The sequence below is a fragment of the Oryzias latipes genome, chromosome 4, assembly GCF_053564925.1.
Source record: "Oryzias latipes strain Hd-rR chromosome 4, Olatipes_Hd-rR_3.1".
Classification (NCBI taxonomy): Eukaryota; Metazoa; Chordata; class Actinopteri; order Beloniformes; family Adrianichthyidae; genus Oryzias; species Oryzias latipes.
This window is the reverse complement of record NC_136240.1, coordinates 15,762,544-15,784,903: the sequence shown is the minus strand read 5'-3', so window position 1 is coordinate 15,784,903 and position 22,360 is coordinate 15,762,544. Positions and strand designations below refer to the sequence as shown.

At 39.1% G+C, this 22,360-nt stretch overlaps 1 protein-coding gene across 5 annotated transcripts in view; it reads right to left on the bottom strand.

Moving 5' to 3' along the window:
* mast3b (microtubule associated serine/threonine kinase 3b) overlaps window positions 1-22,181 on the bottom strand; it is a 32,577-nt gene extending 10,396 nt beyond the window's left edge. Inside the window, exons 1-12 of one of the 5 annotated variants that reach the window (XM_023954235.2) lie at window positions 21,900-22,181; window positions 18,921-19,010; window positions 9,493-9,581; window positions 8,201-8,273; window positions 7,032-7,052; window positions 6,658-6,736; window positions 4,627-4,784; window positions 3,117-3,192; window positions 2,649-2,858; window positions 1,227-1,328; window positions 1,001-1,133; window positions 110-177 (exon numbers count right to left, since the gene is read on the bottom strand). In XM_023954235.2, coding sequence (XP_023810003.1) covers window positions 110-177; window positions 1,001-1,133; window positions 1,227-1,328; window positions 2,649-2,858; window positions 3,117-3,192; window positions 4,627-4,784; window positions 6,658-6,736; window positions 7,032-7,052; window positions 8,201-8,273; window positions 9,493-9,581; window positions 18,921-19,010; window positions 21,900-21,946 — 1,146 coding nt within the window. In that variant the 5' untranslated portion in view covers window positions 21,947-22,181. Of the gene's footprint in view, window positions 1-109; window positions 178-1,000; window positions 1,134-1,226; window positions 1,329-2,648; window positions 2,859-3,116; window positions 3,193-4,626; window positions 4,785-6,657; window positions 6,737-7,031; window positions 7,053-8,200; window positions 8,274-9,492; window positions 9,582-16,243; window positions 16,690-18,920; window positions 19,011-21,899 lie in introns of those variants that run through there. The other 4 variants (XM_023954236.2, XM_023954238.2, XM_023954237.2 and 1 more) reach the window with 4 other exon arrangements.
* Window positions 22,182-22,360: the final 179 nt, after the last annotated feature.

Here is a 22,360-nt window from a genome sequence, read left to right as displayed (position 1 = left end):
CTAAACAGATGAAGCAAAAACATTTTGTTCCAGCTCTTTTGCAGACACATGATAAGGATTATTAACAATAGAATTATTATTCTGTTCTTAGTACTAATTGAACATTTACCTCAGTTGTAACTTCAGGTTCCACTGACACTGTGGGGCTGGAATCATACTGATCAAACTGCACCATGTCTAAAAAAAAATAAAAGAAAGTCTTCAACATTTCAGAACAAAAAAAAAAAGTCTTTCCACCCACTTCCTGCTCCATATTCTTTTGTGTTTATCTGTTTGGTGTCTGATGTTAAACAGAAACTTTGTCCTGTGGTGCAAGTATTTAGCAGTACAAACGTGGTGCCTTGAGCAAACTTATGCTGCTTTACAAATTTGAGGTAAATCCAGACAAATCCTGGGTCTCTGCTTTAGAGCTTTTGGTGGAAGGAATACACATAAAAGCAACTGAAGATGAAAATTCAAATAGGAATGGATTTAAATGTTTTACGTTCTTACACTTTCTATAAATTTTGCATTATAAATGCACAGCAAAAACATGTATAACTTATTGAGAAAAGTATATCTGATTTCTTTAAAGGAGCTGGTAAAAATATACTTTTAAGCTCCAAGATAATTTAAGATGTTAAGTGCCACATTAAAATGGTCCAGTGCTCCAACTGCTTTAACAGACAGCATTTTACAATAATGCATTTCATGCATCCTTATGTTTTGTGCAAGTGTTTTAGGCAAATTCTATTCACTTCTTTCAGTTATGGTGAAATTATAGCCAAATACAGGAACGATGTATGAATGGCCTGTGCCAGTTTGAGTCTACTTTAACCTCCAGATGCACTTCACTTTCTAGCTGAATTTTCAGTGTTTGCAGAAATTCAAAGAGCTTAATACAGAATAAATGTGGCCACATACAGTCACATAAATAGGTAAAAGAAGCCCATTAGGTTTTGATACAATCCTTGTCCAGCAGGTTATGAAGTCTCAACGATGAGACTGCTCGATAACTCACCTTCCAGCAGATCTCGGGTCAGACCCAGCTGGTTTATGATGTATCGTGGGATGTCTGTCTTAATGCCCTGCCCCACTTTGGCCTGACCCTCTGCTGCTTCGAGTCGGTGGTAAAACTCCTCTGGATCAAACTCCTGTCCGAGTAACAAATATGACATTGTTTTGATTTTCACACAGATTCATATTTATTACAATTAAAAATAAATGTTTTATTTTGCACAGCTTACCAGACACTCAAGAAGACGAGCAGGTCGGGAGATTATGATGAGGATCTTGCGCACCAGCTGGGTTATGACCGTTACTTCTTCGCTTTCGGAGCGATCATAGGCCTGGAAAACAAGTCCAGGAGAGGAAGAGAAAGCTGAATAAGATGTCACTTTGACACACGGACAGCTACAAACACATACTGCTTCTCTTAAAATATTTAATGTGGAGAATGAAAAAAAAGAAAAGAAACATTTGTGTGTAAAAATATGTTTTCTTAAAAACAAAAAAATCAAGACAACTTAAAAACAAAAACTGAATGAACGTTCTCAGAGATCTGTGGGCTGGTGTGAAAATTAGCACCTGCACCCAAAAGAAAGACGGTTCCAGGTTTGAATCCCAGCAAGTGTATTTCTGTGTTATGGTTTGTGTGTTTTCACAAAACTGTAGTTTGTCAGAAGGTGGGGGCTGCATTTCGTGGAAGATCTCCTCCACCGTTACAATAGATTGCATTCATTTCATTCCTCTCATATTTAAGATCATAGCAGGTCACTGCGGTAATCAGGATCTACATCTTAGCTTAAGTGGTTTATGGTCTAATCCTGTGATCATGCTCAAAAAAAAAGCTGAGAATGTCATAATTTGAATGCGTATGAAAAACATTTTTGTTTTTAAAAAGCCAGAGGCGCATTTTCTTAGCTGTGTGTCATTCTGTGGGTCGTTATTATCACATGGTTAAAGGATTTGCTGAGAAAATGTGGTAAGTGGCCGTACTTATTCCAATTTTTATCGAAAAAGAAAGGAAATTGAATGAAAATGTTTAACATGTCATGAAAATACTGTTGCTTTAGAAGAGGAGTTGGCTCCTTGAGGCCACAAGAGCCACAGGTATCGTGGCTCTACCAACTGTCGATCACCTGGATGCGGTGTGTCTAGCTAATTAGAAGCTGCCAAAACAAGAGTGGTTGGCTCAGACGGTGGTTATAAAGGCCTGGAGTTGCTGGTCCATTGAGGAAAAAAAAAACACATCTATGTGGTAAAAAATAAAAGCATGTTTGTTCCGTTGCATGGGAACAGACTTATCAGGTCAGCTGGAGGAACAGAAAATTGGGCAAGCCTGCTGTCTGACAGCCTGAAGAAAAACTCGAGAACAGGTTGTTATGGAAACTTTTTGTTATTGACAGTATAAATAAGATCTATGACAAAAGTGCGCTTCCAACTATCACTGGATGTTTCAACAACTGCGTCTATAGTTAGACCTTTGGGCTATCAGATGGTTATTGAGTGACCTGCCTGACCTGATGCTAAGTCAACCCGTGCAGAACGTGAAGCTTTTATGCTCAAAATGGCAGCAGGGAAAAAAAAGTTGTTGAAGTTTGTTTTAAAATCAACTCTGTGCTTGGCATGCCTCCTGCGAGAGCAGTATCAGCAGGCCTTTTTCTCACCTCATGATGCAACTTTTCCAACTTCTCCTGGAGCTCGACAAAATACCGAGAAGTAACCAGGCCTTTCTGGGATTTATCCAGACAGTCTCTGACCAGTTCCACCAACTGGTGCTGGATGAAGCCCAGCACTCCGTCAGCTAACGGGAGCGAGATGTCTGGAGAGCAGTGGGTGATGATGTCCAACAAGCGCTCCTCCATCTGGGCTGTGGCCTGCAGGGAGGGCAGGCACAGAAAACGGTTCAAACTTTCAAAAGAACAGTTCTCTTTTTTTCTATTTAAACTCTCCTGGTGGAGCCAAATGCCAAATGTGGGTGGACTTATATGGCTGTGTCTACACCAATGACATCAAAACCTTTAAGTCTCAGATACAGGAATATATACAATATAAAGAGGTGTAAGATGTTCCACACCCAAAGTCTTCTCTTTTGGAGAAATAAATAAAACAAAATATATTGTTCTGCAACATACCTTTGGAAAACGTTCTCTGTAAACATGGTTCATCATGACTATCTCGTGATCAAAGGAGACGCTGGACCTCCCCGGGCTACAACAGAAAACAAATCGGCTTAAATAAATAGTTATAAATGTACACAATCCAATCATTCTACAGCATTCTACAGGAAGGAAGTCATATGGAAGCAGGTTCATTTCTGAGGCAAACACCCTCCTATGCATTTGTTATGGAGGCAGATTTAGGCCTAATAAACCCAAACACACTTGTTATGGGCCTTTCTTTAAGTAAATTAACAAATAGACAGCCAAAGCAATATGTGACCAAGGGATGCTGAAGGAAAAAGTGATCCAAATCTCAGAATTTTGATCATTTAAAGCGGTGACTGATGCTTCAAAAGGAACAGATGAGAGGAAAACCCATCACACGTGAGCAGATTTCATGAGTCACTTTTCTTTGTAGAAAAAGAACGCCTCTGTAGCTGTGGAGGGCTGCAGCCCAACACACACTGCTGCCGTTTGCTGTGGCTCTCTGCATCAGGCCTCGCCCCTCTGAAAGCAACCCATCCTCAACTGTAGTTTGGCAGCCTAAGCCCCGAGGCGTTCTGTTAGCGAGCACGCCCACACACTGCACACCATGGTGCCAGAACATGGAGCACTCAAGCACTGCAATAACAGCACAGAGCACGACCAACAGGCAAAAAAGATCAAAATCACATAACTTTGCGGTCAGAAATCCACCTGCATGTCGACCAACAGCCGCATGTGATCAGTATGAGCCTTTTTCAGAGCATGAGTGTGCATTTACTTGTGTTTTTTTGGGGGGGCATTCCACTGATGAGTTATTTTGACATCTGTCAGACTGACAAAGGGTCAGAATGTCCAAAACCCACAGTTAATAGCCAACATTCTATCAACAACAAAAAATCCTTCTAAATTCATAAGTTTAAAAGAGGAGTTACAAGACCGATCACCTAAATAAACAAATTTTTATTTTATAATTGGAACCTCATATATGCTAGTTAACACTTAAGAAGAGCCCTTCATTCATTCATTCATTTTCTAAACCCGTTTTGTCTCTTTTGGGGTCACAGGGCTGCTGGAGCCTATCCCGGCCACTCGTGGACGAAGGCAGGGGACATCCTGGACAGGTTACCAGTCTGTCGCAGTGCCACATATCACTCACCTATGCACACCCACGCCTGCAGGCAATTTACCAGTTAACCTATGAAGCATGTTTTTGGACGGTGGGAGGAGTCCCCGGAGAAAAACCCACGCATGCACGGGGAGAACATGCAAACTACACACAGAAAGGTCTCCCACTGGTGTTCTGTTTTAAATCTCCCAGCTGGGAACCAGGAGCCTGCTTGAGGCAAGAGCCCCTTTACCACTGGGCCACCGAGCCCTAACTTCTTTATATACACGGTTTGTAGCATTATGTGGTTAATTTGTGCCACAGGAAGGAGTTTCTTTTGCTGTTGTGGATTGGACACTGGCTCTAACGCAATCTGTGATACTGTTCTGGTACCTGAGGCTCCGAGACCGGGGCCGCATGATTGTAGAGGGCCGCCCGTCTTCATCGGTGATGCTGTCCGAACTGCGAAAGTGCTTGAAGAGGAAGTGCAACTCATCCTGGGTTGGCTGGTAGGGAAGCTGGTGAAGACGCTCCTGGGAGGACGAAGAAGACTGCACACCAATATAAACCAGTCAGTGAAATGAATAAAATCTTTTTTTTTTAAATATTTATACACAAATCCTAAGGTGACTCGAGAGGTTTTTATGGCAGTGGTAAATGTGAAAACTCAAAACTCCAGGTGCATTATTTTCTATCCCAGCACTTTATCCTTTTCAAATAAAAGTAAAAAACATCAAATGAATGGATTTATTTACTTTTGATTGAAAAATGATTGATAAAAATGAACAATTGATAATAACTACTGAACATGATTAATTAACAACAATCAAATCAAACTTTTTTTAAAGCCTTTTCAAAACAAAAGTAAAAATAGTTTCTGCAGAGCGGCAGTAGTTCATTAGAAATGTTTTTTTTTGTTTGTTTGTTCATTAGAAATTTGCCTATTTGCCACTCCCCGTTGCTGAGAGCTCTCGGTTTACATGCTCTCCCAGTAGCTTACAGTCCCCCTAACCCCAACCTAACATGGAAGACATATCTAAGTGGGTCTTTGAGGAATAAACACGTTTTTTGGATTGTTTAAGTATTATAATAAAAACATAACATTGGAGAAAAAATAAATCTCCACTTAAGGAGATGACGAGGAGATATCTTGTAAATCTGTAAGAGGAGTTACCCCACCAATGACCACAGAGGGTGTCACCCGAGATCTCCATGGTAACGACCACAGAGATGTGTAATATTTAATTCTATGCTTGGGATTTAATAACATAAAACAAAGCTGTAACAACTGTGCGTCTGGCTCAGGAGTCAGAGCTCCTTTCAAAAACAACAAAAAAAGGAAAAAGAAAAAAAACTTGACACGCACCACATCTCAACAATGAACTGCAAAAGTGCAGAGGAAAGCTTTAACAGCATGCTTGTCTTGCATGTTATCAGCTAGATCGGATCATATAGATTCAAGCTTAAGTGTTAAACAAACATTGCTATTGTCAGGAACACCACTTGTCACTTGTCAGTCCAGCCCTTCAGCCACTGGAACAAAAGTCTAAGCAGCGTGTCCAAAAGAAAAAAAAAAATTACACACTTGGCATGTTTAGGCAAGTTTGCAAAGTTGTGATTAAAGTGGAGCAGCTAAAAGTTTCCACTGCTGAGCAAAGCTTAGTAAAACTTTCCTACTATAGTGTTCTTCGCCATTCTGTTACTGATTGCATTTGTTTTTATTCCACACAATTTTTAACTCTCAAAAGGAGTTTTAAGTATTTCAGCGTACCTTGACTAAAGTTAAACATTATTAGGAGTTCTGAGTACCAGATCGAAATAAAAAGACGTCCATTTGCCAGTTTAGGGAACAGATGAAGCCGTAGGTTATTCACATATATAAACAAGAACGGTGATGAGTGGAGACTTTCTAAACTCTATAGGACATGGTGTAAACTTCAAGCAATCTGAAGCCAGAACTTACAGCTTGAAATAGGACGACAGTAGCATCTGTGGCATTTCCTCACAGAAGATATACCGGTAAGCTTTCTGAGAATGACAGTGTGCTGTTTCCATTAAGCAACAAACACTTGAGAACTGGCACACTCTCAGAGTCGGCCTCAATCCAACTACTCTCATTTTTTTTGGGCCACTTTTCTCTGTATGAAAAACTGTACAGGAATCTGTAAATAATCTCCTGAAACTTCTCTCACACTCTGTAATTGAATTTTCCTGAGCTTTAATATATGCAGACTGCGTACTCCTTCCAACCCAAAGTTCCAAGCACAGCGAGAATGACTCACTAAAGCAGATGATGGGAGAAAAACAATTAGCACTTTGTCATCTTCATGTTGGCACTTTCTGAATCTTACCGTGAAAAAAAATTAAAAAAAATAAAATGACAACAGGCCAGGGTGATCAGTGCCACAATCTGAAGTGACTTACTGAGACAGTGGAGCTTGGCGGGTTGGTTCCATAGCCAGATGAAGGAAGGGAAGCTAGAGACCATCGTCTGCCCTCAGCTCTAAAACAAAAATATTCAACAACAAAAAAACGTGAATGTTACGTAAGCCTCGGCAGAATAAGCATTAGTTAGCATTTTACATGAGAAAGCCCTTATATAACAGGCGGTGGAGGTGTCCTGTTATGATAAGAGCATAAAATTCATGCATTTGTGTCTAAATTCTCTTGCATTGCATCTTAAAAGCAATTCTTTGGAGAAAAAAATGGACTTGTAGAATTATACGAAATGTAGCCAGGTGGGAACATCTTTGCAAAAAAAAAACAAGCAAAGACATGAGTATTGAAAAAGAAGCTACCTGTCAGCGCGAGCCAAGTGGCTGAGATCACGACAGCAAAAGAGAGAGAAAAGCAAAAACAAAACAAGTGTTCAGTGATTTTAAGATTCTTGCACAAGTGCTCCTGTGACCTCTGGCATTCAGCTGAGGGATTAGTACTGACAACGCCGCCTTCCTTGCCAGTATTCATTTATCCAGAGCCAAGGAGGACTCCATAATAATTTGGGGAGTATTGTTAAGGTTACAACACTCATTTTTTTGTCTTAAAAGTAAAATTGTGCTAAGATTGTCCTTAAATAGATTTGATCCTGACGGTCTAAAATGACAAATTCTCGAATAAATTTTCATCCAGCTGCTCACTTTTTTTTAAAACTTTGATGCTTTTTAAAAAAAAAGTTTTTTTATTGATGCAAGCAAAAATGTTCTCTTAGTATATAAGTTATGGGCGAGGCACCTCAGCTTCTCATGAGTTTTTAATGATTGGGCTTGGGTTTCTTCAAGGTGCTGTCTCCCTGGTAGGGTTTCTATCCATGTTGCCACGGGAACGTGATTGAGTGATGTGGGAGTGCCTTTCAGGGTAGCCTCTATCTGGCTGAACTGAGGGGGAGTCAGCTGTGGGAAGACCTGGAGGAGGGAGGAAGGTGTGAACGCTCCAGGCTGAGCTGAGTCAGCCTCAGTTACTGCACTGCTGTTTCTCCCCACCTCCTTGTGTTTTGTAGACTGACTGACTCTGTTGCAGCACACAAAGTAAGCCTCACAGGAAACCCCTTAAAGCACCAATGAGCCTTACATATATTTATTTTGTTTTTTTATTTGTAGTTCTCTAGTTTATTTTTTTTGTTCGGCTGGATTCACTGTGGCAAAAAAAGCCAAAGAGAAACCAGAACTTTGATTACAGAATGAACGCTACAGTCGCTTTCTTTTGTCGTAATGACCGTCAGCCAATCAATGGGATTCAAAAGTAGCTCCGCCCTGACCAGTCCGTTCCATTTTTTTTTTTTTATGGAAGTACAACCAACTGTGGCCCGAAAATGCTACGGTTCAGTCCGGCTTATTGGGTCCATTTTTATAATGAAAAACGCTCGAAATACCGGACTGGTCTGGACTGTATCCCTCAGTGAAAACAAGGCATACGTGGATCTGAAGTCTCCCTGCAGGGGACTGCAGGTTTCAGAGTCTGAGGTACCTACCTTCGGGCAAACGGAAAGTTGACGCAGGCACCAGTCGTGACATTTCGAGGGCTGTCTAAAGGGCTGCTGGCAGCTGCAGGAGGACACACAAGCAGATCCGTTTGACTGTTAACATGTGTAAAAACAAACAGAGACCGCGCGGCTTGTTTTGCAAGGAGATGACATCATGTCTATCATCATTTAAAGACATATTGCCGTTCAAAGGTCAGACGTATTATCTTGGTTTTTTACGTTTCTGAGCGCTCCACTGTCCGGCTATAAAAACACCGTCCAGTCAGCTCCACCCTGCTTTGCTTTGTTTGGACCTCTGAGCGATGAGCGGCTGTGCTCGTTTACATGTTAAGTACACAATTACAGCCTAATATTACTTAATGATTAGATAATTTTTTTGGTATGACTAAGCTACAAAGCTCTGCTGCTGTGAAGAGCTCTCAAGCTCTTCTCTCAAGAGTGCAGGTGTTTGGTGGGAATAAAAGACTGCTGCCTCAGAAAGAAAAAGGATGACGCCAATCTCTTCAACATCACAAACTCCTTAATTGTGTTGACATACAAACCTGTTGTAATTCCAATGACCTCATTTTGGATTAGTTTTATTCTGAGTTTGCAGCATATCTTCTATCATTTTTTTGTAGTTGCTATGCTTTCATGCCAGCCTCCAAATCCTGATGTTGGCTTCTTCCAAATTGCAGCAGGATAAGCAAATGTTTAAATTAGTGAGTATAAAAGAGGGTGTGGTGTGGAATTAAAGCTTGCACAACACCCTGAACAACACAGGAGTTCTGCACCATATATTTAAATGGAAAAAAAATCTAAATTTGAAGGCACTGAAATGCAGACTAAAGTTCAGAAAACTATAAAGTTGTGTTCGTATTTAGCAAATGATAAAACAAATGGAAAAATATCCATCCAAACATGAGCAGTAACTTCTTCACTCCATTGGATCCTCTACACACTTACAGTCTGTTGGTGATGCGGACGTCTCTGACTGGAAACCACAGGATTATACACTTTCTTTCTCACCATAATCACAAAAAAGAGGAAAACTGGCATTTTTGTGCCGACGGCAATGCCACATACATGCTAGCTTGTCTGTTCTTGCAAGAGACAATTAATGGCAACAAGACCTGCTTCTAGATGGAGAATGGTTTACAGAACATGTAAACAGTCATGTTCAACATCTCAGTGCTCAACAGACATTATGAACTAAGACGGTATTCACACCAATGCTTCATCTTTTTGAAAGGTGTGTGTTGTTGTTTTTTATACAAATGGTGGACATCTTTACATCTTACCAGTGTGAAGAGAAAGTGGGGAGAGAGGACGGGACAGCGTGGGTGAAGGCGTCCCAATACCCAGACTTTTCCTGTTGCTGCTGCGACAGCTGAAGCACAAGCAGGAAAACAAAAGTCAACAGCCTGCTATCTTCAAAAGCAGTCAAAATATTCGAAATTGTTACACATATGTGTTCAATTATGTGTTATTTTATTTTAAGTTATTTAATTGTTGATTAGTAATTTTTTACAATGTTTCTTTTTCTTCTTTAAATTAAAATCACATTTTAGATACAAAGTATTTTTACTCGTCTTTGTCCCATTTCTCTTTACGGTTAGAAGTAATTTATGGTAGATTTGAGGGGTTTCCAGATTAATTTTTCTGATACAAGCTCTTAAACGAACTGACCTGTATTGATATCAGAACATACTATTGGTGTCATTTTAAAAACGATTCAATTCAATTCGATATTTGTTGTTGCAGATTCCATTCACTTTTGATTTTTCATTTTAAACGATCCGATTCACTGACCTTTTTTGTCTAAATATCGATTCAGGACATCTTTAGACAAAAATTCAACCAGTGTGACTCAGAGATGGTATTTTCCAATATAAATCCGATTATTGATTTATCTAATTATGAAACAATTTTTCATAAAATTCGTATTAAATCGATTCTTTTTATTCTACCTCAGACAGATCAATCTGGTCGGATTGTAGGAACAGAAATAAATCAATTGATTTACTGTTCCACCAACTGTTACACACATTTAGGCTGAGCCATGGTAAGTTCATTTTACTACAAGGTAAAAATGACCATGGGCATCACATGTGCAACACACGTGATGGTAGCATAAAATTAATCAAGCCATCATTATAGTCCAATGTGTGGAAACACCTTGAATTTAGCACGTGACCATACAGTGTGGTAGAACGTTCTAATAATGTTCCCTTTGGATTATTTTGATTTGGAACAACAACAGTGGGCTAAACCTTAGGAAACTATAAATGTGAATGGATTTGCCATTCATTCTTGTTTACTTCTTTGTGCACATGTTTAATTTCCACTTATCATTCAAGGAATCTGGAAAACTTCACCTGCACTGTTCAGTACCAAGGTATTCATCTGTGAGTCACACTGGTTGTAATTTAGTTCAGTGAATCGAATCGTTCAAAATGAACCAAAATCGACTATGAATTGGATCGGCAACGACAAATCATGATATGGATCGAATCCTTAAACTTTAGCGCTAACCCTAGTAAATTTATTATGCTTTTCATTTTACGGTTTGACACGTTAAACTCCTCCATGTTGCAAATGATCCATTCTAAACAACATCGCACTTTAATCGTCATTTCCCTGTCTTTGTTATCACCATCGGCCATTCTGCTGGAATGTTAGCGAAACGTAAAACTTTTTTTATTCCAAATGCCAAGATGTAATCAACCTAAAAATATAAAAAACAAAATATTTCTTACAAACATGCCAGCACAGAAGCTTCATGACAGTATAACGCTGGCCAATTGAAACACTTGACCTCTCAACCTTTTAGAAGTGGAACACTATCATAATGTAAGCTCTGACTGTTATAAAACAGCAAATGACACACAAACATCTAGGTAAAACTGGAAATGAGGAATAATAATGAGGCACTATATTATCTAATGTCCATTTTCTGCTCAAAAACGCAGCTGCTTTCTGAATAATACATTGCTGTAAATGTATCTGAATGCGCTTTATGTCCATGAATGCAACGCCACCTTCAAAGCAAAGTCTTAAATATAGATACTATCACCAAAAAGTTCTGTTTTATCTGAAACCCAAATGCAATAGTTTAAACATCAAAACCTGATTTATTTTACAAACATTTAAATAAGAACGATAAATATTGGATTTTTCTGTTTTACTTTATTTTGCTCCATGATTTAAAAACATAAAAATTTACCGACTGTTTGAAATGACCAACTCGTTTAAATAAAAGGTATTTACATCATGTGGAAAGTTATTGCATTAGCATCTCAAGTCAGCATGTTATCTTCAGTTGAAAGGTTTGTACTGTCGACTGCAGTAACAGTACCATTACAGTGTCACCATTTGCCTCCTAATTCTAAAATAAACTACAGCACACAATGATCAGCTTTATGCTGCCTTTGTCCACCAGTCTTACAGCCGGTAGTTGTAACTCATATATTTACATTCAAATAATTCAAATAATTCAAGTCTATTAAAAAGTGTCAAGTTGCATTATTGAAGCAGCTATCTTCCCATCAGCGAAGAGATTTTTTTTTACAATTGTAGCTAAAATTATACATTTACTGATTTTATAAAGGAGGTTATAATAGTTAGTAAAATGTGTTAAATCTATTTGAGAGACAAACAAAATTGTCTTCTAAAAACAGTTTGCTGGAAAACCTAAAGCTAATTGTTGAAAATGTTTAAAAGGTCCCACTCCAATCAGCTTTTGATTTATTGTACAAGCGTTCCCAGTGGTCATTTAAATATGATTATGTCATTTTTGGCCAAAATTTTAAAAAATCTGTCATTTTTCACAACACGGTTTATGCAAAACGGCAGGATTTATTAGAAATTTACCAATAAATTTCCAAGCAATATCGAAGCTATGCAGCAGTACAGTTGGGAGCCAGATGCCAGCTCAGATGAAGAAAATGAAGTCTTGCATGGATCCATTTGTCTGCAAGCGGATGTATCGGAATGGAGCAGGGGGCTTGCGGCCCGCACCACCTTTCTTAAACGGCACTTTTAAGCCTGCTCCTGATTCATGACTTGAATAAAGAATTACTCATAATGGAAATTTTAACTTCAATTTTCTTAATATATGTCCATCATGAGAAAAATGCCACAAGAACATGTTAAACAGCAAAAAGACTATTTTCATTGGGTCTTTGATTTATTTAACACACGTTTTTTAAGATGAAATAAAACAAAACAAATAATCGAAAGAGGCGGATGACGGGTTTTTTTTATCACTTATGTCTCAGATGTGTTCACACAAGGCTTGGAAATGTAAGTTGAAGTGTCTAATGAAAAGTCAATGTAAATGCACGAATATGTGCATTTCGCGTTCAAAACTCTTGCATTCAAGCAAGTTTTTAAGTCCACTTTTGGGCTCTACCTACAAATCGTGTGGCAATTTATCGCAAGTTTAAAGTTAAAGCAGTTGAACTTTGACCAATCAGGGACTTGGACTGGGTAGTGACATATGGGTAGCATTATTTTCAAAACACAGAAGTGCCAACTAAATTAATAATAGCGGTTTGAAGGAGAAATATGACACCAAGTCTTTCATAAATCGCAATACAGCTGTGAAAGAAAAAAATTGGACCACGATTTGCAAGATCTGCCCTGCTTCCATGTTTCACACCAAGCCTTTTCCAACTGTAGGTACATGCACTAGCATCAGGTAGCGCCAAACCTGACAAATGTGAAAACCATATACTAAAAAGCATGTTCAAGAATGCTCATTTAGTGCTTTCTTGAACACGTATCACATGTGAACCTGTGAACATAACAAAAGTCGAATGCAAGTAAGAGAACAGACAACCTCTTTCCAAATCCTGTGCTGCTTACGTCTATAGTATAATCTCGCTTGATAGCAAAAAAACCTGACAGGATGTTACTGACAAGTTCAGAACCTCATTAAAAAAACAAACCTGGAATCCAGGCTGATGCCACGGCATCAACAATTTAATCCCACTAAAGCTGGGATCCACTTCAAAAATGCCTCATGGCTTAAGCACACCAGATGAATGTCCTACGAAACTAGCGGTTCATCCACAACAATGCCAACGACTCTTTTTATGCAATTTATGTCAGAGAGGATTTTTTTACAAGTATATTTGTACTTTTACTTAATTGCATTTTAAAAGGTTTCTTCTTACATTTCAGAGGTACCATTTATTTTTATTTTACAGAGATGCCTCACAAAATGGATGCAGATGGTCATTGCTGAGGTTTCTTCTGCTCTAAAAACAGGATCTAACCAGATGACTTCAAAATACAGCCATGCTTAACTGGTATTACTTCTAAGTAGGCCTGCACAATATACCGCAAATTTATCGAGCTGTGCAATATGCATACCGCAAAAGACGGCGAAAATCGCAATAAATGGTTACCTTGACCCTTGTGCTATCCTAGGCACTTTAACATTGGGAGTTGGGTCATGTAGACCCACTAGACAGTGCTCTGAACCTTTTTTCTTCAATGATTTGTGATCTTCACTGGTGTCCATGGATTACATGAAATCTTTCCACCTTTATCCACCTTTGTCATGGTAGGGAGAACACATCAATGGAAGGGGGGGGGGGTCATCTAGATAGCACAAGGGTTAAATATGCTAAAACAAACTCATGGCAGCTTGAAATATTGAACAAATGAAATAAATCCCTTTATGCATTTAACCAATTGGAAGGACCCGTTTACGTTGTTGATCAATCATGTGAGCCCTTTTATGTTTGATGTTTGCCTTCTATGTCGACGAGGGTCATTTGGAGTATAATTTTTATAGTTGCATTGAAATGGAAATGATGTTTTTGGTTGGTTTGATATTTGTTTATATACTGCAAATTATATCGTTATCGCAATATTAATCACCAATATCGCATATCGCGAGTTTTCCTCATATCGTGCAGCCCTACTTCTAAGACTTCTTTCCTGTACTTCACAGACAAAAACAGCACTCCATGCTTGAACCAAGGTCACTTTACAGCAGATCTGAATGTTTTTCTTCACCTCCACCTCATTTGCAATAGAAGCGTCTGTAAAACACCAAAGAGGCAAATACTAACACAACTGCTAAAGTTCATCTTCCTGACATCCGTGAAGAGCATCTGAGGCAAACAAAAACCTGAATAGGAACAACCCCTCTCCACAGATGCAGTTTTTTTCATATTAATAAAGATATTTTTTCATGTATTACAGAATAATATTATGATATGACAAACTGCAATCACTTTGTATCAACTCGCTGAAACGCCATTCATCCAGTGAGATTATCTCTGCCTTCAGGGCAGCTCTGCCTTGAGGAAAGTTATGCAACTGGAACTGCAGGGAAAAATGCAGGACTCAGCAGCATGGGCTACCTCAGATTAGGAGTGTGAAGCAGATGAGAGCCACAATATGAAAAACTCAAGGCCAACCTGTATGTGTGTGACTGTGCACAGCAACAGCAGGCTGGGTTTCACTCCCAGATTTCTCATTAAATCAAACCACTAAAACCGGTTTCAGATAAAAGAATTCAATGTCTTGAAAACTCTTCAACAAATAATTGTTTGATTATTTTTATAAATATACAATTTCCACTTAAATGAAAACAATAACTACTTGACCTTGAATTATTGTGATGACTATGTTCTTAATTTCTGAAGACTTCAAGTTAAAACTGTTAAAATTATTTGCCATTTATTTATTCTCCAAGTTCAATAAACTTTTTTTTTAATGATTTAACTTTCACTTTTAAGACCCAGTTCAATGAAAATTTTGCTTTTGGTGTTTTTAACGTGTTCTTGTAGCATTTTTCCTATGATGGTGGACATATATTAGCAAATTTAAGATAAAAATTGCATTTTTGATTGTTTCTTTATTCAGATAATCATGGATCAGGAGCAGACAGAAAAAAAAGCAGTTTAAAAAGGCCTGTAGCTGAGATTTAGGTGCTACAGTTGGCGGCTCATTCTGATACATCCACTTGCAGTCAAATAGATCCATGTACGTCTTCGTTTTTCTCATCCAAAATGAGGCATGTCAAAACTGTATGACTTGATAGCTCGGATTTTGCAAGCCATTTTTGTTGCTCGGCTCAGGTTAGGGTTGTGAGGGGCTGTAATCTATAAGTAAAGAGCGTAAACAAAGGGATGATGGTGAATGATGCAGGGTTACTCCACTTCAACAGTTCTGCCCACAACTCAGAGGTGATTTTCTAATGAACTCCTGCCACTCGGCAGAAACTATGTCCTAGAAAACCACACAGGGTTTTTTTTGTTTTTGTTTTTTAAATATTTTGACTAAAAATGGCTTAATCTAAATCAAAAACTACTAGGAACACTTTTACAATACTTCAAAAGATGATTGGAGGGGACTTTAAAGTGCTATTTTCAAATTTTAAACAAAAAAATCATAGCTGGCTAAAGCTTGATCTCACTGGAAAAATCTTTATTTTGAGTCACAACTTTATAATTCAGCTTGAATAGATGATACTTATTTGTTATTCCTTTTTTTAAATGGAAAGCTTGGTTATGAAAATGTTTTCATATGAAACTGTCACTACCACAATAAAAACTAATAGCATTTTTTTACCACTTTAATTTAAAAAAAAAAACTATTTTTTTTATTTCTCATATCTGAAGAGCTAATTTTACAATTTGTCAGTGAATATTGATTTGACTCCATTAAACCCAGCCTCCAAAAGTGATGCACTGAAGTCTGGGTAAAAGATTAGATAAAATTAAAATGCTTGAATTCATGTTTTTTGATTGTTTTTTTTTTGTGTGTGTGTTTTAGGTAAAACTGTTTCACTCGTCTGAGAAAACAACTGTATCAGTCTTTCAGCGTTTCAAAACTGGCGGTTTTTTGAAAACAAATTCATGATGAACAAACGAGGGATTAAAATCGACTTTATGAAAACAGCAGCTATCATGCTAGGACTCTTAACGTCGCGCGAGCTTGACATCAAGCTAGCTGTAAAAACAGAAAGGATACCCCCAAAAAAGTCCAGCATGCAACATTTTAAAGTAGCTTTAACCTTCTGACGGGTACCTTTTCGAGCGCTTTAGCAACGTCCGAGAGAGGAAATTGGACTTCTGGCTCGGTACCGCAGACCACTGACTCGGATCCGACATCGCGGATGTTTTCCAGCATTAGCCCCTTTCAAACTTATTGTTGATTTCTGAGAACCACAACTCTGGCGGATGCGTGATCCGTTCTTGTTTCTCCCGCTGCGTCCATCGTCTCTTCTTTTCGGCGGTTTCTTTTGTGCTCAACAAGCCCTGTCTTTCTACCGCTGGTATTAATTCTACCAGAGATGCAGTTACATAGTCCGTTCCGGCGTCCGTAAAAGGTCCAGGTCCCGGAATATCGCCCCCATGTCAGACCGTCAGGCTAGTTAGAGAGTTTTTAACGTAGCTGTACACTTTACATCGGATAAACAACCGCTGCTGGCAGCGTTTGCTCGTGTGAGGAAGCTGGAGCCTGATGCTGCCTTCAAGTGCTGCTCAGAATATAGAGGCTTATTTCTGTTTAAGCGCAGCAAATTCTTGCTAGAAGATTGCGTTTCTTGAAAATGCCCGTGTGCGAGTTTAGGCTGCAGAAGCATTAAATCAAAGTTTTACGTAAAATGATAGAAAATTACTTTCTTGACAGCATTAGATTAGCATAATTTAGGCCAGAAAAGGGAAAATTAAATATTAAAAACAAATCTAAATTAGCTGGATTATTCATTTTTTTAAATAAATAAAATTTGCTGCAGTCTCAGAAAACCCCTAATATTTTAAGGTGTTTAAGGTTAATGCGACTAATTTTACTGAAAACCAATAAGCTAAATGTGTCAGGAAACCTAAACAACAATCAGGGATATCTAAAAAAAAAAGATTAATCTTTAGAAAATATTACATACAGGGGCAAAACTGAAAAAGAAAACAATTTTTGTTCTTGTTTTAAGAAAATTATCAGTTGTCACATTTGGGACAGAAATTGTAGCTAAAGATTAGGCAGCAGATTTTCTGCTTTGCCTGATATTATTTAACAGCAGTATTTTTTTTAGTTAATATAACAGTAGATGTGTTGTTTTGACATTAAAGTCAACCAAAACATGGTAAAGTTGAATAATCTTAACCACATCTGACCACTGATAAGAAACTTGTGTTATATGCAACCAAATAAGAATTAAGCTGTAAAAAAAAAGAACTTTTTTGGGGGCTCTGAAAAAGTCACAATTCCTGACTGTACTTGAAAGCAGCTTTAGATGTTGGTAGATTGTACCATGAGGAGGGTTAATGGGAGGTTCCTGCCAAACTTGTAGAAAGTGGTACATTCCGCTGCACAAAATTAGTCTTACATCTTTGTGTTTATGAGCATGTAATTAGAGCTTGATTTGTAAATCATGGTATTTGTTAAGAAACTAAAAAAAGAAAAGTACATCTGTTTTTGGGTTTCTTTTGGAGTATAATAAGATGTTTAAAACCCCAGTTTTCAGAAAACTCGAAATAATGATATTTCACTTATAAAGGCATTAAACAGAAATTATTAGGTTTGTTTCCTTCAAAGGCCTGTGTTTTAAATAAAAAAAAAATTGTCTCCTTCTCATTCTTTAGTGAAACTAGCAATACCAGAAAAGTGGTCATCATGTTTGTTGTAAACATACCTTTATTTTGGCATTAACAAAGCTAAACTACTGCACACGAAAGATACCAGAGCCAAAATCTCATATGAGAAGGCAATTTACTTGCATCCAAATATAGAAACTGATGCAAGAGAATGAGTATGTTTCTGGATGGTGAAACAAAATGAGATGTGGGGTGTCTTCAGTGCAAACCAGAGTGAAAAACAAAAGCACGATGTGCCATAGTGTGGCATAGCAGATACAGGGAACCCTCCTTGCATCTTATGCCCAGATGTTTGCATTCCAAGTAAAAAATCAGCTTCTTTTGCAGAGCAAATGAGATTCATTACTGCTTGTTCAGTGACAGCCAGGCAGCGCTCACACATGCAGAAACATGCTGAATGCAGTTGCCTCTGTTTGCAGTGTTGTCTCCCGCTTTCACAGCACCCAGTACGGTTGCCAAGCAACTCACACAGGGACAACTGATAGGTCTAAAAAGAAGCACCTCAGTGTATTATAAGAAACAAACAACTTATGGTACATATCATTTTTCTCAATTAACTCAATTTTTGGACTATTGAAAGTGTTCAGTTTGTCAATCTATCTGTTTTTCTGCAAAAAGATCTAATCCTATTGATTTGCAAACTGGTCCAGTTTGTAGGAGCTCACGGTACATACTGAAAGTTATTGTAATGTTAGTTGTTCCAATATATTTCACCACAGGAACAGTGCCATAGATTATAGATTTGGTGCTGTCAAACTTTGTACAAAAAAAAAGATTTTCCAAAAAAGTATCAGGTGGTCAAAGTTTTTGCTGTTTTTTGTAGTTTCTGTGCCAAACAAACTAGACATGTTGTTATAGGACAAGATTTCTTCCTACAAAGACTAAAATGAAATGAACTAAGGATGTCTTATTTTTTTCCTTCTATCCATTAAATTTATTTTCTGGTTATTAGCCTCTTAGGGGCGTAAAATGGTTTAAAGTATTACAAAAGCATTTAAGTACTATTAAAAACTTTGGAATGTCTTTGTGAACATCCTGGCAAATGGTAATGTGGCTCAGAGGAACAAGATCTTCCTGAAAGCTCAACCTGTGTGTTTTCCTGGGGTTCTTACCTCCAGGGATGAAGGGTTTGCAAAGGGCTGCAGGGGCTGCAGGGACTGCATGGGCTCAGGAGGGTGGGGCTCTGGCAAGTGGGGGATAAACTGCAAGGCAAGACATGAATTAAAAACCCGACTGGGTGGTGGTGGAGAGCTTTGTTCCCGGGTAAGAGGTTATGGCGCCCGCCACTTTCTGGCGGCGTCCTCAGTTGATGGAAGGAGACTCCCCGATTTTAAGGGGGGGGGGGGGGGGGGGGGGGGGGGGCTGATTTCTGGAGGGTTTGGAGGCTTCGCAGCGTGGCCTCATCTGCTTCTCTGACAGCTCATATGTACATATTTACAACTCAAGTTTGGAAATTCTGAGAGGAAATTTCAACACCCGGCATGAAATAAGTGAATGTTTGTTTTGTCATCACACCGTTAGGTGTGCCAGATAGTTGTTGCAAGCTTCCTCCCCAAATCCCCACACTACCAGAGGAACCATGTTAAAGGAATAATAATGAATTCACATCATTAGCATCCTAATGCATGAATTTTACAACAAAATATGCATACTTAGCCACCCTAAAGTCTGTTTTGGACTGATGCTGACCCAGCATTGAGGCTTCTGCCAATTGATTTCTCTATTTGGATATAAGCTTTGCATTCTGGGCCCCAGAGTGCTCCTATTGTCTTGGTCCTGCCCAAGCTTCTCAGTCCTAAACGCTGCACTGACAGGAGCGGCACTAATGAATGTGTTGTCATAGTAATGGAGGAAGGACGGCAGGAAAAACAACTCCTTGCACAAAGACTCCTCTTTGCGTAGCGCTAGCTCGTAATTATACAACACATGGCTGCTGTCATTACATTTTTGTCAAATTTGAGTCCACAGCAATGCTTGGGGTGACTAATACAATGATTTCCTATCTTTACGTGCGCTCCAGTTCAGAGAAAATGTCAGACGGGCTCAGCGGTGACATTTTCACCTAGTTTTCGGATTTTCCTGGATTTTTTGGGAGGTGAAGGAGCAGATTTTCTCACAGTAGTCCAAATTCAAATATCTTCAAATATCAGGGAACCATGTCTCTGTCCGAGTGCATTCAAGGCGCACTTCTCTGCATTAAGTGAATCTGAATGCAAACAAGGGTCACTTCTGGAGTGTAATGCTGCAGTTCAGAACATCCATGCAGCTTTCATTAAAAGTTTAAACCTCTCCCAGCTCGCTGTATTTCTGCTCTGCTCCTGAGCAGGAACAGAGCGTCTAAAATGAAAGTGACATGAGAGCAGCGCATGCTCAGCCGCAGCCAATGCAGGCAGATGTATGGATCAGGGAATGAGGATGTAAGAAGGGAAGCTCCTACGCCTTATGGATCTGCATGTAGTGGGCACCGTGAATCCCCCTCCATATAAAGACAAAAGCTGCATTGTGGAGGAAGAGTGGGTGAATCCATGTGCTTTTAGAGGGAAACAAATCTGTCTAAACATGATGGACATGCTACAGCAGTGGCGGTGAAAGTTCTCATCCAACAAGGTTGCATTGTCTTGAAGTTGAGTCATAGCAACTGGAATTAAGATCTTCTTCCTTGAAATCTGTCACCACTCAGAAACGTTTCAAGGAAGAAGATTGTAAAGACCCACTCCAACGAAAATTGTGTTTTTGGTGTTTTAGCATGTTCTTGTGGCATTTTTCTCATGATGAAGGACATATATAAAGAGTATCTGAGTATTTCTATGTTCAAATCGTGAATCAGGAGCAGATTAAAAAATGCTGTTGGAAAAAGCTTTAAAATCTGCAGGCCACAAGCTCCCTGCGCCGCTCCAGTCTGATGGAAAGCTTCGATATTGCTCACCATTTTTGTTGTAATGTTGGCTTGGGGGTGTGAGAAGCGATTCCGGAGCATAATTAAAAGTAAAAGTCAAAATCAGAAATGCTTTTTTATTTTCAAAATGAAGCTGCATTTTTGACTCAAAATTAAAATGAAAAAGCAATCCTTCAAAATGCTTTTTCATTTTCTTCCTCAACACTGCTTATTCTGTCATCTAATTAAAATTATAAAGAAAATAGTATTGTAAATTGGTGTTGAAGTAGAAAAGGAAAAAGCATTTTGAAGGATTGATTTTTCCTTTTAATTTTCAGTCATTTGATGCAGCTTCATTTTGAAAATTAAAAAGCATTTCTGGTATTGACTTTTATTTTTTTATTATGCCATATAATCGCTTCCATATGTGAGCAGCTGTAAGCTAATGGGAGAGTGAATAAACAAAGGGATGATGGGAAGTGAGGTGGACGCTTACTCCGTCCAACAGTTCCATCCACAACTCAAAGGGGGATTTCTAATGAACTCCTGCGATCTGAAAAAAAACAATGTCCTAGAAAACCATACGGGGGGCAAAAGCGTCTTAATCGTGATTAAAAGACCACTGGGAATGCTTTTAAAATAGATTAGAAGATGATCAGAGTGGGACATTAAGTCCAGTTGCTATGATTCAACTGGAAGACTCCAACAGCAATGTGAAGGAGAGTAAATGTGGTTCATGCAGGGATCAGAGTGTGGAGAGACAACAAAAACAAACACTGCAAAAGATTATCAAGATAAACATTAGGGGCTGGAGCCTATCCTCAAAAAACTTTGACCTGACAAACAAAACAAAAAGAGAGAAAAGAAATAATTCCAGGATTTGCAACAGGTCCAGGCTTTGGTCAAAATAGCCCAATCTCCACATTTTATCAAGTGTGTGTAAACAAAAGTGTGTAAACACACTTTTTCTACATCCGCTTAAAGATTAATGGACAGGAAGACCGTTTTGACCCCTGGTTCCTGCTCCTGAAGCATCTGGAGGTAAACAGTCGAAGAGAAAATCTTCTCCAAACCACACTGCAGGATTTCACTTTCAAGCTTCACTCATTTTCACTTTAAGTCCCTCTTAGATTAACAATGTGTTTTCATAACTCAGAACTATAATGGATGAGGCAGAACCTCCAGTAGGAAATAAAGAAAAAAAAGCAGAACTTACTCCAGAGTCAGAGAGGGGATCTTCAGCTTATCTCTCCTGGACTTCATTCTGGAGGTTCAGCCTGGTTTAACACAGCGCGCCACAGCCTGTTCTGACAGCCGCTGTCCGCACACTCATCTCTGCGGCGAACTAAAAATACTGAGTTCCGTCTTTTAGCCTTAGACTCCAGTGGGAAACAGCAGCAGGCAGCGACACGCAGCTCCGGTTCCAGCGGCGGGGGAGGCGCTCCTCTGCGGGCAGATTTCGCTCGTCTTCCTTCCGCGCGGAGCTCCGGCGCGAGACTGAAAAGCAGCGAGCGAGCGCGCGAGTGAGCGCGCGAGCGGCGGGTCCCCGCTGACCCGCCATGTGATTGATGTGAAGGGAGGGATGAGGCAGAGAGAGGGGGGGGGGGGGGTCAGGGGAGGCGAGGGAAACATAGAACATTAAATAAATTCATGTAAAAACGCGCCACTCTTGTTTTG